Consider the following 14,006-nt stretch of genomic DNA (forward strand, 5'->3'; position numbering starts at 1 on the left):
CTTAAATTCCTGGGCTCAAGCGATCCTCAATGATCCTCCTGCCTCAGTCTCCCAAAGCACTGGGATTACAGGCTTCTTTCTTTTTTCTTTCTCTCTCTTTTATTTTTTTTTAACTGAACAGTCTATTTAGCTCTTGGTCTTAAAAGATGGCTTAACCTAGTATACAATTTTAGGATAAGAGTTATTTTCTCTCAGCCTTTGAAGATACTCTTTTTTTTTTTTTTTGTCTTCTGGTTGTTAAAAAGTCTTCTGTCAGTGTAACTGCCTAACACTCCTTTGTAGGTATTTTTTTTTTTTTTGAGACGGAGTTTCGCTCTTGTTACCCAGGCTGGAATGCAATGGCGCAATCTCGGCTCACCGCAACCTCCTCCTCCTGGGCTCAGGCATTTCTCCTGCCTCAGCTTCCTGAGTAGCTGGGATTACAGGCACGTGCCACCATGCCCAGCTAATTTTTTGCACTTTTTAGTAGAGACAGGGTTTCACCATGTTGACCAGGATGGTCTCGATCTCTCGACCTCGTGATCCACCCGCCTCGGCCTCCCAAAGTGCTGGGATTACAGGCTTGAGCCACCGCGCCCAGCCCTTTGTAGGTATTTTATTAGTTCTCCATCAACGTTTAAAATCTTTTTCTTTGTCCCTATTGTTTTACACAGTTTCACTACACTAAGTTTTTATGTATCTAGCTTGGGATATGTTGGGCTTACTAAATTTATGATTTAGCATCTTTTTTTCCCATCAATTCTGGAAAATTCTCAGCTATTAATTCCCTGAATATTGCCTCTCCCTATTCTATCATCTCCTTCTACAATCTTATTAGATGTGTATCAGATCTTTAAACTCTGGCTTACACATTTCTCTCTCTGTGTGTGTGTGTGTGTGTGTGTGTGTGTGTCAGAGTCTTGCTCTGTTGCCCAGGCTGGAGTGCAAGAGCACAATCTTGGCTCACTGCAACTTCCATCTCTTTGAGTTCAAGAGATTCTCATGCCTCCACTACCCAAGTAGCTGGGGCTATAGGCGTGCACCACCATGACCAGGCAATTTATTTATTTATTTATTTATTTATTTATTTATTTATTTATTTTTGAGACAGAGTTTTTTTGCTCTTGTCACCCAGGCTGGAGTGCAATGGCGCGATCTCGGCTCACCGCAACCTCCGCCTCCTGGGTTCAGGCAATTCTCCTGCCTCAGCCTCCTGAGTAGCTGGGATTACAGGCACGTGCCACCATGCCCAGCTAATTTTTTGTATTTTTAGTAGAGATGGGGTTTCACCATGTTGACCAGGTTGGTCTCGATCTCTCGACCTTGTGATCCACCCGCCTCAGCCTCCCAAAGTGCTGGGATTACAGGCGTGAGCCACGGCGCCCGGCCAATTTTTTTATTTTTAGAAGAGATGAGGTTTCACCATGTTGGCCAGGTTGGTCTTGAACTCCTGACCTCAAGTGATCCACTTGCCTCAGCCTCCCAAAGTGCTGAGATTACAGGCATGAGCCACTGCGCTCGGCCATAGCTCACACATTTCTTAACCTCTTCTATATTACCTTTTTTTTTTTTCTCTCTGTACTGCATTTTGAGTAATTTACTCAAATCAATCTTCCAATTTACTAGCTTACTCATCAGAATGTCTAATCTGCTGTTCAAGCTATCTACTGAGTTTTAAATATCAATTTTACATAAATATTGATACTATATAATATTACATATTATATAATTCTTGTAAATTCTGATTTTTTTTTAAAATTTATCTGGTCATCTTGTTTCTTGTTCACATTTTCAGTTCTTTCACTTGTTTGAAAATACTAAATATACCTATTTTATATTCCTATTTCCCAATATATGAAGTTTTTCAGGTCAGCATTCTATTGATTGTTATTTCTGCTGATTCTCACTCATAATGTCTTGCTCTCTTCTGTGCTCTGTGATTTATTTTTATTATAATTTCTTGTTCACTGGAACTTTATCTCTGGTAATTTTCAAACACTTGGATCAAGGGTCCATATCTCTAGAGAAATATTTTGCCAGATGCCAGGGGCACTACCAACCCAGAATAATTTAAAATAAATTCTTGGCTGGGCATGGTGGCTATGCCTGTAATCCCAGCACTTTGGGTGGCTGAGGCGGGTAAATCACAAGGTCAGAAGATCAAAAACAGCCTGGCTAATATGGTGAAACCCTGTCTTTACTAAAAACACAAAAAAATAGCTGGGTGTGGTGGTGCGCACCTGTAATCTCAGCTACTTGAGAGGCTGAGGCAGGAGAACTGCTTGAATCTGGGAGGCAGAGGTTACAGTCAGCCGAGATCACACCACTATACTCCAGCCTGGGTGACAGAGCAAGACTCCGCCTCATATAAACAAACTTCTCAGTTTAGGGCTTGAAGGACATGCAGGTGATTTGAATTCAGGCCTAAACCCATATGTCATGGTTACAATCCTCGAAGGCAGCACTGCCTTTATTGTTTTTTCCTCCACTCCACTCAGAGTCAAGGCCAAAGATTTTTTTTAATCTGACATTTTTAGCTGTAGGAAGATTTTTTAATAATGATCGTTAAGTCAAAATACCTTTAAATGTATTACTAAAGCATTATTAAAATAAAACATTTGTTAGATATCACAAAAAATGGTGGCTATTTTTATTACTGGGACACTTAAATGCTTAATAGTTCCAACTAATATTCAATCGACTGATAGGTACTTTGTGAAAGGCAATATATTGGGTGCAAATAAGAGCAGTGAGTCCCACACTGGGAGTAGTTTATCAACCAAGCTGTAGGGCAGAGGCAAATCACGATCCTATATCTTAGGACTGAAAATAGGGTGCAACTAAATCCTATCAAGTAAAGACCAGTTAGATACTTATTAACAGAATTTAAATGAATGATATGAGGATATGGTATTTATGAACCTCAGGAAAGAAAAAGGTAATTAGAAGTACAGTGTTCCTCTTCAACTGTTGGCTTCAAACAAGAAGTCACACTCCAGATTTAATATTAGGAGCTACAGGTGATGGGTGCATCAAAATCTCAGAAATCACCAGTAAAGAACTTATCGTGTAACCAAAAACCAGCTGTATCCCAAAAACTATTGGAAGAAAAATAAAAATTAAAAAAAGAAAAAAAGAAAAATAAATAAAAGTAAGAAGTTTTTGGTCTGGCCCTGTTGACCCACAACCCACCAACCCACAAATAAGCCCAGCCCTTGAGTGTACCACGTCTGGCTCCTCCAGCGTAACCGTTATGAAGAAAGTGGTTCAGGCTGGGTGCGGTGGCTCATGCTTGTAATCCTAGCACTTTGGGAGGCTGAAGCAGGCAGATCACGAGGTCAGGAGTTCGAGACCAGCCTGACCAACACAGTAAAACCCCGTCTCTACTAAAAATAAAAAAAATAATAAAAATAAAAAAAAAATCAGCTGGGCATAGTGGCAGGAGCCTGTAATCCCAGCTACTTGGGAGGCTGAGGCAGAAAAATTGTTTGAACCTTGGAGGCAGAACTTGCAGTAAGCCAAGATCATGCCACTGCACTCCAACCTGGGTGACAGGGCTAGACTCTGTCTCAAAAACAAAGAAAAAAAGTAAAGAAAGTGGTTCAACAGCTCAGGCTGGAGGCCGGGCTCAACTGTGTAAAAGTTTCCCAGGCAGCTGCAGACTTCAAACAATTCTGTCTGCAGAATGTTCAACATGACCCACTGCTGACTGGAGTATCTTCAAGTTTAAATCCCTTCAGACCCCAGAAAGTTTGTTCCTTTTTGTAGCAAAATGAATCTTTCAAAGGTTTTCCAAACCACTTCTTAGGATTCGGAAGATATTCGAAACAGAGTTAAATTTGAAGCCTGTACAAAGGCTTATCCCTGTAACACACGTGCCATAATATACAAACGTCTACCTTTGTCAGTCTTTAACATCTACTTCTCTGAATTTTCACGAATTTCTATCTATTTCACAAGGGTAATTGTTTTATATACGCTACCAGCAGCATACAATAAAACTTAGTATGGAAAAAAAGAAATTTTCTTTCCCAGATTTAAAAAAATATATGTATATTAGTATATGAGGGGCTAGAAGGAAAGTATTTTCTATTTCTAATCACAGCCTAGACTATCACAAGAGATAATCTATGCAATATTGGGTTTCCTCATAGCATTATTAGAAGCAAAACTTTTATACTCACTTGTAAAAGTAAAGTTCACAAATACAGCTCACAAAAGCCAGAAGACATCGCAAAAAGTAAAAGACAAGAATCTGAAAGAAACCCAGAAAAAGAAAACAGAAGTCACAGATATGAGCTAGATAAACTCATAAACATGAACTGCTCTCATTTGTTGTCAATAACACTGTAAACTACTATAATTCTTTTGAAAAACAATATGGATCAAGAATTTTCATATCCCTTGACTCAATATCAGTATACCTAGTTCTATCACTCCAGCTGGTGGGGGTTGGAAGGTGGAGTGCCGTTCATGAAAATGTTATTTACAGTTTTAGTAAAAACTGTTTTAAAAACTACAAAATATCCAATTATAGAGAAATGATTAAATAAACTAGGCTACATCTAGCACATGACAATTATACAAAGACAGTGAAAACATTCTTGCAATATAATGCTCATTCATTCAACAAGCATTTCTTCAACAATCATAATATATTAGATACTGATTATGACAAAATATTAAGTGAAAATGTAAATTCAGTATTATCTATACATCAGTTACAGCTATGGAAACTATATGCATATGGAAAGACTGGAAAGAAATGTAATAAAATGGTAAAAGTAGCCATAGCAACCTGGTAGATTTAGGTGAGTATTTTTCCTCCTATCTTCTAAATTTCTATGATGTGGTTTTATTAATTTTATAGTTGACAGCATCAATTTAAAAAATAAAAATAAAATAGGGGTTAGATTGAACAGCTTTATACTACAGAATACCATATGTTTAAGAGCACTGAATTTCTCAGAAAATAAACACTACTTAATATATAGTATGACTGGCCAGGTACAGTGACTCAAGCCTGTAATCCCATCACTTTGGGAGGCCAAGGAGGGTAGATCACCTGAGGTCAGAAGTTCAAGACCAGCCTGGCCAACATAGCAAAACCCCATCTCTACCCCCTGGTAGTGGGCCTCTGTAATCCCAGGTACTTGGAGGCTGAGGCAAGAGAATCCCTTGAACCTAGGAGTTGGAAGTTGCAATGAGCCGAGATCACACCACCACACTCCAGCCTGGGTGACAGAGAGAGAAGGACTCCGTCTCAAGGAAAAAAAAACCAAAAACCAAAAACCAAAAAACATATATATATATATATATATATATATATATGTATGTATATGGTAGGATTACTGTAACTGCATATAACATGAAAGATACCTTCCATTTTCATGATTATAAGCAATAATTTTTAAAAACTTGTATAAAGTATCCTGTAAATGCCCAAATTCATTCAGTAATTCAATACAAATATACTAACAGCCTACTTACTATATACTGAGCACTATTCTAGATGCTATTAAGAAAACAGATAATTTTAGCACAAAGTTTACACATTTAAGGACACCTCATCTAATTGGAGAGAGTACATATACATATTTAGAAAGTTAAAATTTAACATGAATTAATATAAGAATTCTGTTTGAGAGCAGGACAAACACCACCATCCCTGCTAATGTTCAACTGGAAGTTCTAGTCAGAGCACAATGACACAAAAATAAAATGAGGTGACAGAATGAAAGAAACTAAACTTAATATACAAAGATGAAAGAGAACCTACAAGTTTCACCTGACAAACCATTGACACTAATGAGGAAATTCAGCAAGACATTCGGTATTAAGATAAAAATAAAAGAAAACAAGATACCATTTATGATCACAACAAAAAGTGCAAAGAATCTAGGCATTAACCTATCAGACTTCACAAGACTGAAATGAATACTCAAAAAAAATTATCACCTCTTGGCCTTTAGGTAAGATCAAGCGTAAAAAAATTTATTAAAAGACAAAGAAAACTTGACTAAATGGATAAATATATCATTTTAGGGATAGAATGACTTAACACTATAAAAGTGTTAATTCTGCTGAGTGCAGTGACACTTGCCTGTAATCCCAACCCTTTGGGAGGCTGAAGCAAGGGCTTTGCTTGAGGCCAGGAATTCAAGAACAGCATGGACAACACAGTAAGACTCCAAGTCTATAAAACATTTAAAATTAGCTGGATGTGGTGGCATGTGTCTGTGGTCCTAGCTACTCATGAGGCTAAGGCGGGAGGATCCCTTGAGCCCAGGAGTCTGAGGTTACAGTAGCTTATTACTGCACCACTGCACTCCAGCCTGGGCAAAAGAGCAAAAATAAAATAAAATAAAGTCAAATAAAAGTGTTCATTCTCAAAATAATATGTAAAGTCAGCACAACTCTAATCAAAACCTAGCAAAATTTGGGTGAAGGGCAAACTGATTCTAAGTTGATTTTAAAAATACAATTTTTAAAAAGGATAAAGTGAGAAATTTGTCCACCAGATACTGACATACATTACAAAGCCACGATAATAAAAGCAATATGGCAGTAAACTGACCAATGACAAAGAATAAAGACAATAAAAAGAACCTATATACATACAGGAATGAGGTGTATGATAGAGGTGGTATTACAAATGAGAAGGAAAAAGGTGGGTTATCTGGCAGATGGTGTTAGAAAATCCAGTTCACCACATAGTAAAAAATAAAGCTGGATCTTTCCACAATTTATAAAATAAACTTCAAATAACTAAAGCCTTACATGTAAAAGATAAAATTAAAAGCTAATTGAATATAAGCATTTTGGGATGCTAAAGCTGGTGGATCATCTGAGGTCAGGAGTTTGAGACCAGCCTGGCTAACATGGCAAAACCCCTTCCCTACTAAAAATACAAAAATTAGCTGGGCACAGTAGCACATGCTTGGAGTCCCAGCTACTCAGGAGGCTGACGCAGGAGAACTGCTTGAACCTGGGAGGAGGACGTGGCAGTGAGCCAAGATTGCACCACTGCACCCCAGCCTGGGTGACAGAGTGAGACTCCATCTCAAAAAAAGAAAAAAAAAAAAAAGCTAATAAGCTAATTGAAGAAAATACTGAAGAATATCTCTATGACCTGTGGTGAAGGAGGATTTCTTTTAGAAAGACCCCAAACCCACCAAACACAAGAGGAAAATAGATTGGTTTGACCATACTGAATTAAAGATTACTGTTCAACAAAGGACCACAGACAAAGGTAATAGACAGGTAACAGTGTAAGAGAAAATATATACAATATATATAATCTATAGGGGGTTACCAATGAGAATGTCTACAAACTGGAATAATAAAACAGAAAACCCAACAGAAAAATAGGCAAAGGATGTGAATGTGTAATTCACAGAAAGGAAGCTCTAAATGAGTAATAAATATATGAAGAAATGCTCCTCTTTACTAGTTATCAGAGAAATTCAATTAAAATGAGAAGCATTTCACATACATGAGGAAGTCAGAAACATCAAAGGCTCAGGAGATGTGAGGAAGATGGAAACTGGAGTACTGCTGCAGGGAACATAAAATTGGAAAGCATCTGGAAAGCAATCTGGCAGAACTCTGAGATTAAGTAAGCCCATGGGTCTATGTGTGGGATCTCACTTCTGAGTGTACACTTCAAAGAAATTCACAAACAGCTCCAGGAAGAGACAATACAAAGGTGCTTTCATTTGGGGTAGCAAGAGATTGAGAAGGTAGCTATCATTAGAGGTGTCAATTGTTACCACACTGTCTCTCAGAAACAACCATCCTTCTCTACTCAGTGTCATGATGCTGGGGCTGTGACTCGCTAAGCTACAATTCCCCTTTGCCAGGTGGCTAGGAAAAAGGAGATCAGAAGTAAGAACAATAGAAGAAGAGAAATCTTGCTTTCCGTTTCACTTGCTGTGTACATCAGTGAGGTAAGAGGATTAGAGAAGAGGAAGAATTCTGTGTTGAACATATAAAATTTGAAGTGATAGCAGATATGCAAGTGGAAATAAAAATCCTCTGCATAGCATATTGTTAGTTTTCTACTGAGTCCTTTACCTTTTATTATCTTTCCTTTGACAAGTTCAAAAAAACCAGAAATGAGGCCAGGTGCAGTGGCTCACACCTATAATCCCAGCACTCTGGGAGGCCAAGGCAGGTGGACCACTTGAGGTCAGAAGTTCAAGACCAGACTGGCCAACATGGTGAAACCCTGTCTCTATTAAAATTACAAAAAAAAATTAGCCAAGTGTGGTGGCTCATGCTTGTAATCCCAACTGCTGAGGAGGTTGAGGCATGGGAATTGCTTGAACCTGAGAGGCAGAGGTTACAGTAAGCTACGATGGCACCACTGCACTCTAGCCTGGGTAACAGAGCAGGACTTCATCTCATTTAAAAAAACAAAAAACAAAAAAACAGAAATGACATACTAGATAGGGAAGGGAGGGACGGTATTTCTGTCACTTTCTGCAGGTGCTACCTTTCTGATCATTCTAAAATGCAAATGCAATCATACCTCTTTTGTCTAAAACCTTTCAGTGGCTTCACACAACAGACTTGGGGGAAAAAGAACAACAGTGTAATATCTTAATAGATCCTACCAGGTCTTGTAGAAATCTGGCATCTTCTTAATTCTCAGTCTCATCTAATCTATTCTACCACGCCCTCTCTTTCAAGTGTCAAACCTGTTTATACAAGAAGGCCATGCCATCCTTCTTCCCATCCTCAGAGCCATCAGTCTAGAAGACTGTTCCCAACTTTCTCCCTCATTCCCACTGTTCCTTTATCTAGACGACTCCTGCTTATCCTTCAGTTCTCTAATTAGGGACTTCTGCTTCATGGAAAATGGACTTTTCTTCTATTCATGAAGACTATATTTACAACAACTTTAAAAACCACCAAAAACTCTGGACAATATATTTAAACCAACCTAAGAAGACTCTGAAGGTGGAGAGAAGAAAGCAGGCTGGCTACAGAATTTGGGACATGAGGAACAACACAGTGGTAAATTCCATGGGTTTTCTTTTTGCTTGGCGTATTCTAGGCATGAAGCTAAAGAAGCTGGTAACTGAAAATGCCAATGGGCACAGAAAACAAAAATACCCCAACCAAGATCAGCTCTGCAGCCAAAGGACCAAGAAAAGGATAGCCTAGCATGATGAAAGAACTTTTAGACAATAACTACTCTAGTCAGGGCAAATACCCACTCCCACCCATGCATCAGAGGTCAGTTAGGAAGCCAGGACTTTCATCCCCACTGATAGTAATGAGTCTCTCCCCCATCATGGTGTCAGTGGCAACCATTTAGGGAGGCTGGACTTCCATACCCAACTCCAATCTGTCAAGATGCTTCTATTCTACCTGTGGGGTGGTATCAGTGGAGGCCTAGTAGGGAGCAAGACCTCCTACCCTTGCCCAGCAATAACAAAAAAAGACCCCCTTCCTCAGATGTCAGTGGAGGCCTAGTAGGGAACCTGAAGTTCTACCTCCACTTGGTGGCAGCAAGGTAGAGACTTCCCACTAATGCTCTTTCCCTGCTGGGTTGGTGGAAAGTAGTATCAAAAGAAGCGAGCTAAAACAGAAGGCTTAAATAAGATCCAAGGGAGCACAACAGTGCAAAGAAAGCATGCTGAGCCCATGAATAATCCAGAATCTTATAATGCAATACCTTAAATGTCCATACCAAGAAGCAGGAAGATCTCAAACTGAATGAAAAAAGTCCATCGATAGATTCCAATACAAACATGACAGAGATGTTAGAATTATCTAACAAAATTTAAAGCAGACTTTGTAAAAATATTTCAATGAATAATTAAGAATATGCTTGAAGCAAATGAAAAAGCAGAAAGTCTCAGTAAAAAAAAAATTGAAGATATAAAGAAAAACCAAATGGAAATGTAAAAATTGAAAATATACATAGAACAAACTAAAAATGCAATGGATGGGCTCAACATTGGAAGAGGGGACAGAGGAAAGAATCAGTGAAGTAGAAGACAGAAGAACAAAAGTTACTCAATGTGAACAACAGAGAGAAAGTAAATTGAAAACAGAGTCTCAGAAACCTGGGGGACTAATAACAAAAGATCTGACATTGACATTGTCAACGTTCCAGAGAAGAGGAAAAAGGACAGGGATGAAAAAGCATTCAAAAAAATAAAACTATAACCTTTCCAAATTTGGCAAAAGGAATAAGCCTAAAGATTCAAGAAGCTGAATAAACTCCAAACAGGACAAACCAAAGAAATCCACACCGAGACACATCATAATCAAATTTCTGAAAACTAATCAGGTTAGTTAGACAGTTAACACCTAATTATTTCTCATCACTCTACTTAAATTAGGCCCTCCTAATACACTATTCCATTGCACACTGTACTTTTCCTGCATAGGACCCACCATATTTAGAATGACTTGTTCAATGTTCATCTTCTCCACTAAACCACAAGTTTCATTAAGTCAGAGACTTGGTTACTGTTATAGCCACAGCACTTAATACAGTGTCTACGAAATAAAAGCAGTTCCATTAATGCTTGTTGAATGATGAATGAATAAATGATTCTTCTTCAAAAAAAGTTCCCTTTTAACTACCAATCTATTTTGTCCTTTTCTCAAAACTATACTAGAGACTCACCTCTTAATCAATTGTGATTTCTTTCAGGTAGGTCTGTCCTTACCTTATTAGTTTGTAGAATTCTTGCATGAAATGCAGCTGGCCAGGCATGCAGCAACAGGTAAGCATAGGAGCGAATGGCATATGCTGGGGAATATTCCCAAGTCTGAAACCCCTCCCCGTAGATGAGGTAGTGTGTCTAAAAATACAAAACAGACAGATTCAGGGTTACACTGGCCAAAAATCTCTGGTAAGCAGATGCAAGTTTCTGAGTAGAAATATTAAAGACAAAGGCAGGCCAGGCACAGTGGCTCATGCTGATAATCCCAGCACTTTGGGAGGGCAAGGCAGGCAGGCTGCTTGAGCCCAGGAACTGAAAACCAGCCTGTCCAACTCTACCAAAAAAACCCACAAAAATTAGCATGGTATGGTGGTGCATGCCTATAGTCCCAGCTACTAGGGAGGCTGAGGCAGGAGAATCACTGGAGCCCCAGAAGCAGAGGTTGCAGTGAACCCAGATCATGCCATTGCACTCCAGCCTGGGCAATGGACCAAGACTCTGTCTCACAAAAAACACTTTTTTTTTAAGAGACAAAGGCACACAGTAATGCTAACATTCTCAACAAGATTTGCAACTGATGGATAAAAAAGGAATCAAAATGACCCAATATTTAAAATATTAAGACATAAATTTTACGAGATTGCTGTTTGGTCAACACTGAAAGCTTGAATTTTACCTTCTACTTATTTTTCCTCAATACTTGTTAGCCAAAACAGAAAACCTCTAAATTTCATATTTTCTTTAAACAACCTACACTTAACATTCTTTCTTCACTTTTTGAATTCAAAATGTGATCAGAAAATTTTACCTCTTAATTTTCTATAATAGAAGTCAACAGATAATGCATATGAAGAAATAGCAATAGAAGCACACTATTTAGTAACACTATTTTGGTAACCATCAGAAGATAAAACTTAAAAAGTGAAACAAAGTGGTTGCCTCTGGATAGTAGGATTTGAACACAGGAAGTAGAATAGAAAACCACTGTTTTTCCTTTAGGTTTTTTAGTAGTTGTTAGCTTTAAAAACCATCTCTAGGTATTATTTTCATTTTAAAAACCTTATAAGAAAATTAACAAATTACATGTTTGTGTAAACCAGCTAAATTCCCTACAGCCTTCAGTAGCAGGTACATCAACAGCTTAGAATACAAAAGCGAACACAAGTTACTGGCCAGGTGCAGTGACTCATGCCTGTAATCCCAACACTCTAAGAGGTCAAGACGAGCTCAACTTCTGTTTGAGCCCAGAAGTTCAAGACCAGCCTGGGTGACATAGTTAGCTGTCATTTCCGTTTGTTTTTTTTTTGAGACAGAGTCACACTCTGTTGCCCAGGCTGGAGTACAATGGCATGACCTTGGCTCACTGCAACCCCCGCCTCCCGGGTTCAAGTGATTCTCCTGCCTCAGCCTCCTGAGTAGCTGGGATTACAGGCGCCTGCCACCACACCCAGCTAATTTTTGTATTTTTAGTAGAGATGAGGTTTCATCATGTTAGTCAGGCTTGTCTCAAACTCCTGACCTCAGGTGATTCACCTGCCTCGGCCTCCCAAAGTGCTGGGATTATAGGCATCAGCCACCACACCAGGCCTGTTTTTTGCCTTTTTTTTTTTTTTTTTAAAGAAAATACAGTTATTTTACTAGTAGTCACACTTGTGTATTATTTGTCTCTTGATTGGTAATATCTCCTATGCTGCAAAAACAAGAACAAAAAGAGAAAGCTAAAGAAATCACCTACTGGCTCCCAGTAGTTGAATGTTTCATCACAGTCAGAGATGTTGCTCAGGAGAGCAGCACATAACCTTGCTGAAAGCAGACACTTGAAAGCAGTAGATCCTTCGGGTGCCCAAACTTGTCCTGCTTTGTTCCCAGATAACCTGTTCAGAAGCATTAAAACAAAAAATTTATATACATATATATGTCAGGAAGGACCTACTAATCGGAAGACTTAAATCTAGTTAGAAAGAGCAAAAAGGACAAGGGACATCAAAGCACTTGTTCATCTAAAAAGGTGAATGGCTAATTGTTCTTTCTCAGTAAAATGAATAAATAATTCAGATTTTTAAGAAAAAAATCGTGGCCAGGCGCGATGGCTCACACCTGTATTCCCAGCACTTTGGGAGGCCGAGGCAAGTTGATCACCTGAGGTCAGGAGTTCGAGACCAGCCTGACCACATGGAGAAACCCCGTCTCTACTAAAAATACAAAAATTGGCCAGGTGTGGTGGCACATGCCTGTAATCCCAGCTACTTGGCAGGCTGAGGCAGGAAAATCGCTTTAACTTGCGAAGCGGAGGTTGTGGTAAGCAGAGATCGTGCCATTGCACTCCAGCCTTGGCGAAAAGAGCGAAACTCCATCTCAAAAATAAAAAACAAAATTATGAGATAGGCTCTTGCTGTGTTGCCCAGGCTGGACTTAAACTCCTCAGCTCAAGTAATCCTCCGGCCTCGGCCTTTTGAAGAATTGACTTTAATCACTCGATCACTCCTTCCACTTCCTGCTTTTAAGGTCATAAATTAACTCATACACTTTAGCTCCTTGCATTTGCGACAGTCCACTTGTCCCAAGCCAACGAATCACTCACTTGAAGCCCACAAAGCTGTCATTCTCATTTTCTTTCTTTTCTTAGCAAGGTCATTGCTCTTCATGGCTGTATTCATTACCCCGTAAGTTCAAATAGAAGCCTAGGTGCAAGCTACGTATGTTGACAGCTTCTTTAATGCAGTTCTAACCTGCTGCCTCCCAGGTTTGGGAAGAGGTGGTGGCTGGTTGGGTGGGCCCCGCCAAGGGTCGGAACTTGAGGGAGAATAAAAGGAACTGTGAGGAACAACCGTAAAAGGTTTACTCTTCTACCCTGTCACCATCTCCCGCAGACGCTGTGCGCACGCTCGGCCTAGCCCAGGAGCATCACAGACCCGCACTCCAAGGCTGCTTTACGAAAGAGGGGGACTCGCAGCGGAGGGATCTAAGGTGTGCTGACCCGCCCAGGAAGAGCAGTAGGACCTAGCTGAAGGGGGAGCTCGGGCCTTCGGCGGCGAGGCCAGGCCAGACGGACCCCCGCGCCGCCCTGCCGAGCCCCTCCGGCCGCGCCGGCCGCCCGCCCGGCCACGCCCCTGCCGCGCCGCAGACGTACTCAGTCCGGTGCTCCGCGCCGCCCGCCTCACGGCTGCCCAGCAGCTCCCGCAGCTTGTCCGCGGCCGGGGCCGTGTCCCCACCGCTGCCCCCGCTGCCCTTCAAGCGCTGCCGAGCCCCTCGGCTCGCCATGGCAAGCTAGGGGAAAAAAGAACTCGGCACCCTATGAAGTCGGTGAGCGCGGAGACAGAGCTTCGGCTGGCAAACGGT

The 14,006-nt window shown here is 40.2% G+C and overlaps 1 protein-coding gene across 8 annotated transcripts in view; it reads right to left on the reverse strand.

Annotated features, from left to right (window-relative positions):
* Window positions 1–14,006, reverse strand: part of ALG9 (ALG9 alpha-1,2-mannosyltransferase) — a 98,674-nt gene extending 84,668 nt beyond the window's left edge. For 7 of the 8 annotated variants that reach the window (XR_744271.3, XR_012518035.1, XR_012518036.1 and 4 more), the window contains exons 1-4: window positions 13,798–14,006; window positions 12,403–12,541; window positions 10,671–10,805; window positions 4,164–4,234 (exon numbers count right to left, since the gene is read on the reverse strand). Coding sequence is in view for 4 of the 8 variants with exons in the window: in XM_010334580.3 (XP_010332882.1) it covers window positions 4,164–4,234; window positions 10,671–10,805; window positions 12,403–12,541; window positions 13,798–13,928 (476 nt within the window). In the remaining 4 variants the exon portion in view is untranslated. Of the gene's footprint in view, window positions 1–4,163; window positions 4,235–10,670; window positions 10,806–12,402; window positions 12,542–13,396; window positions 13,515–13,797 lie in introns of those variants that run through there. The other variant, XM_039470820.2, reaches the window with a different exon arrangement.

This window comes from Saimiri boliviensis, chromosome 6 (genome assembly GCF_048565385.1).
Source record: "Saimiri boliviensis isolate mSaiBol1 chromosome 6, mSaiBol1.pri, whole genome shotgun sequence".
In the NCBI taxonomy this organism is placed as follows: domain Eukaryota; kingdom Metazoa; phylum Chordata; class Mammalia; order Primates; family Cebidae; genus Saimiri; species Saimiri boliviensis.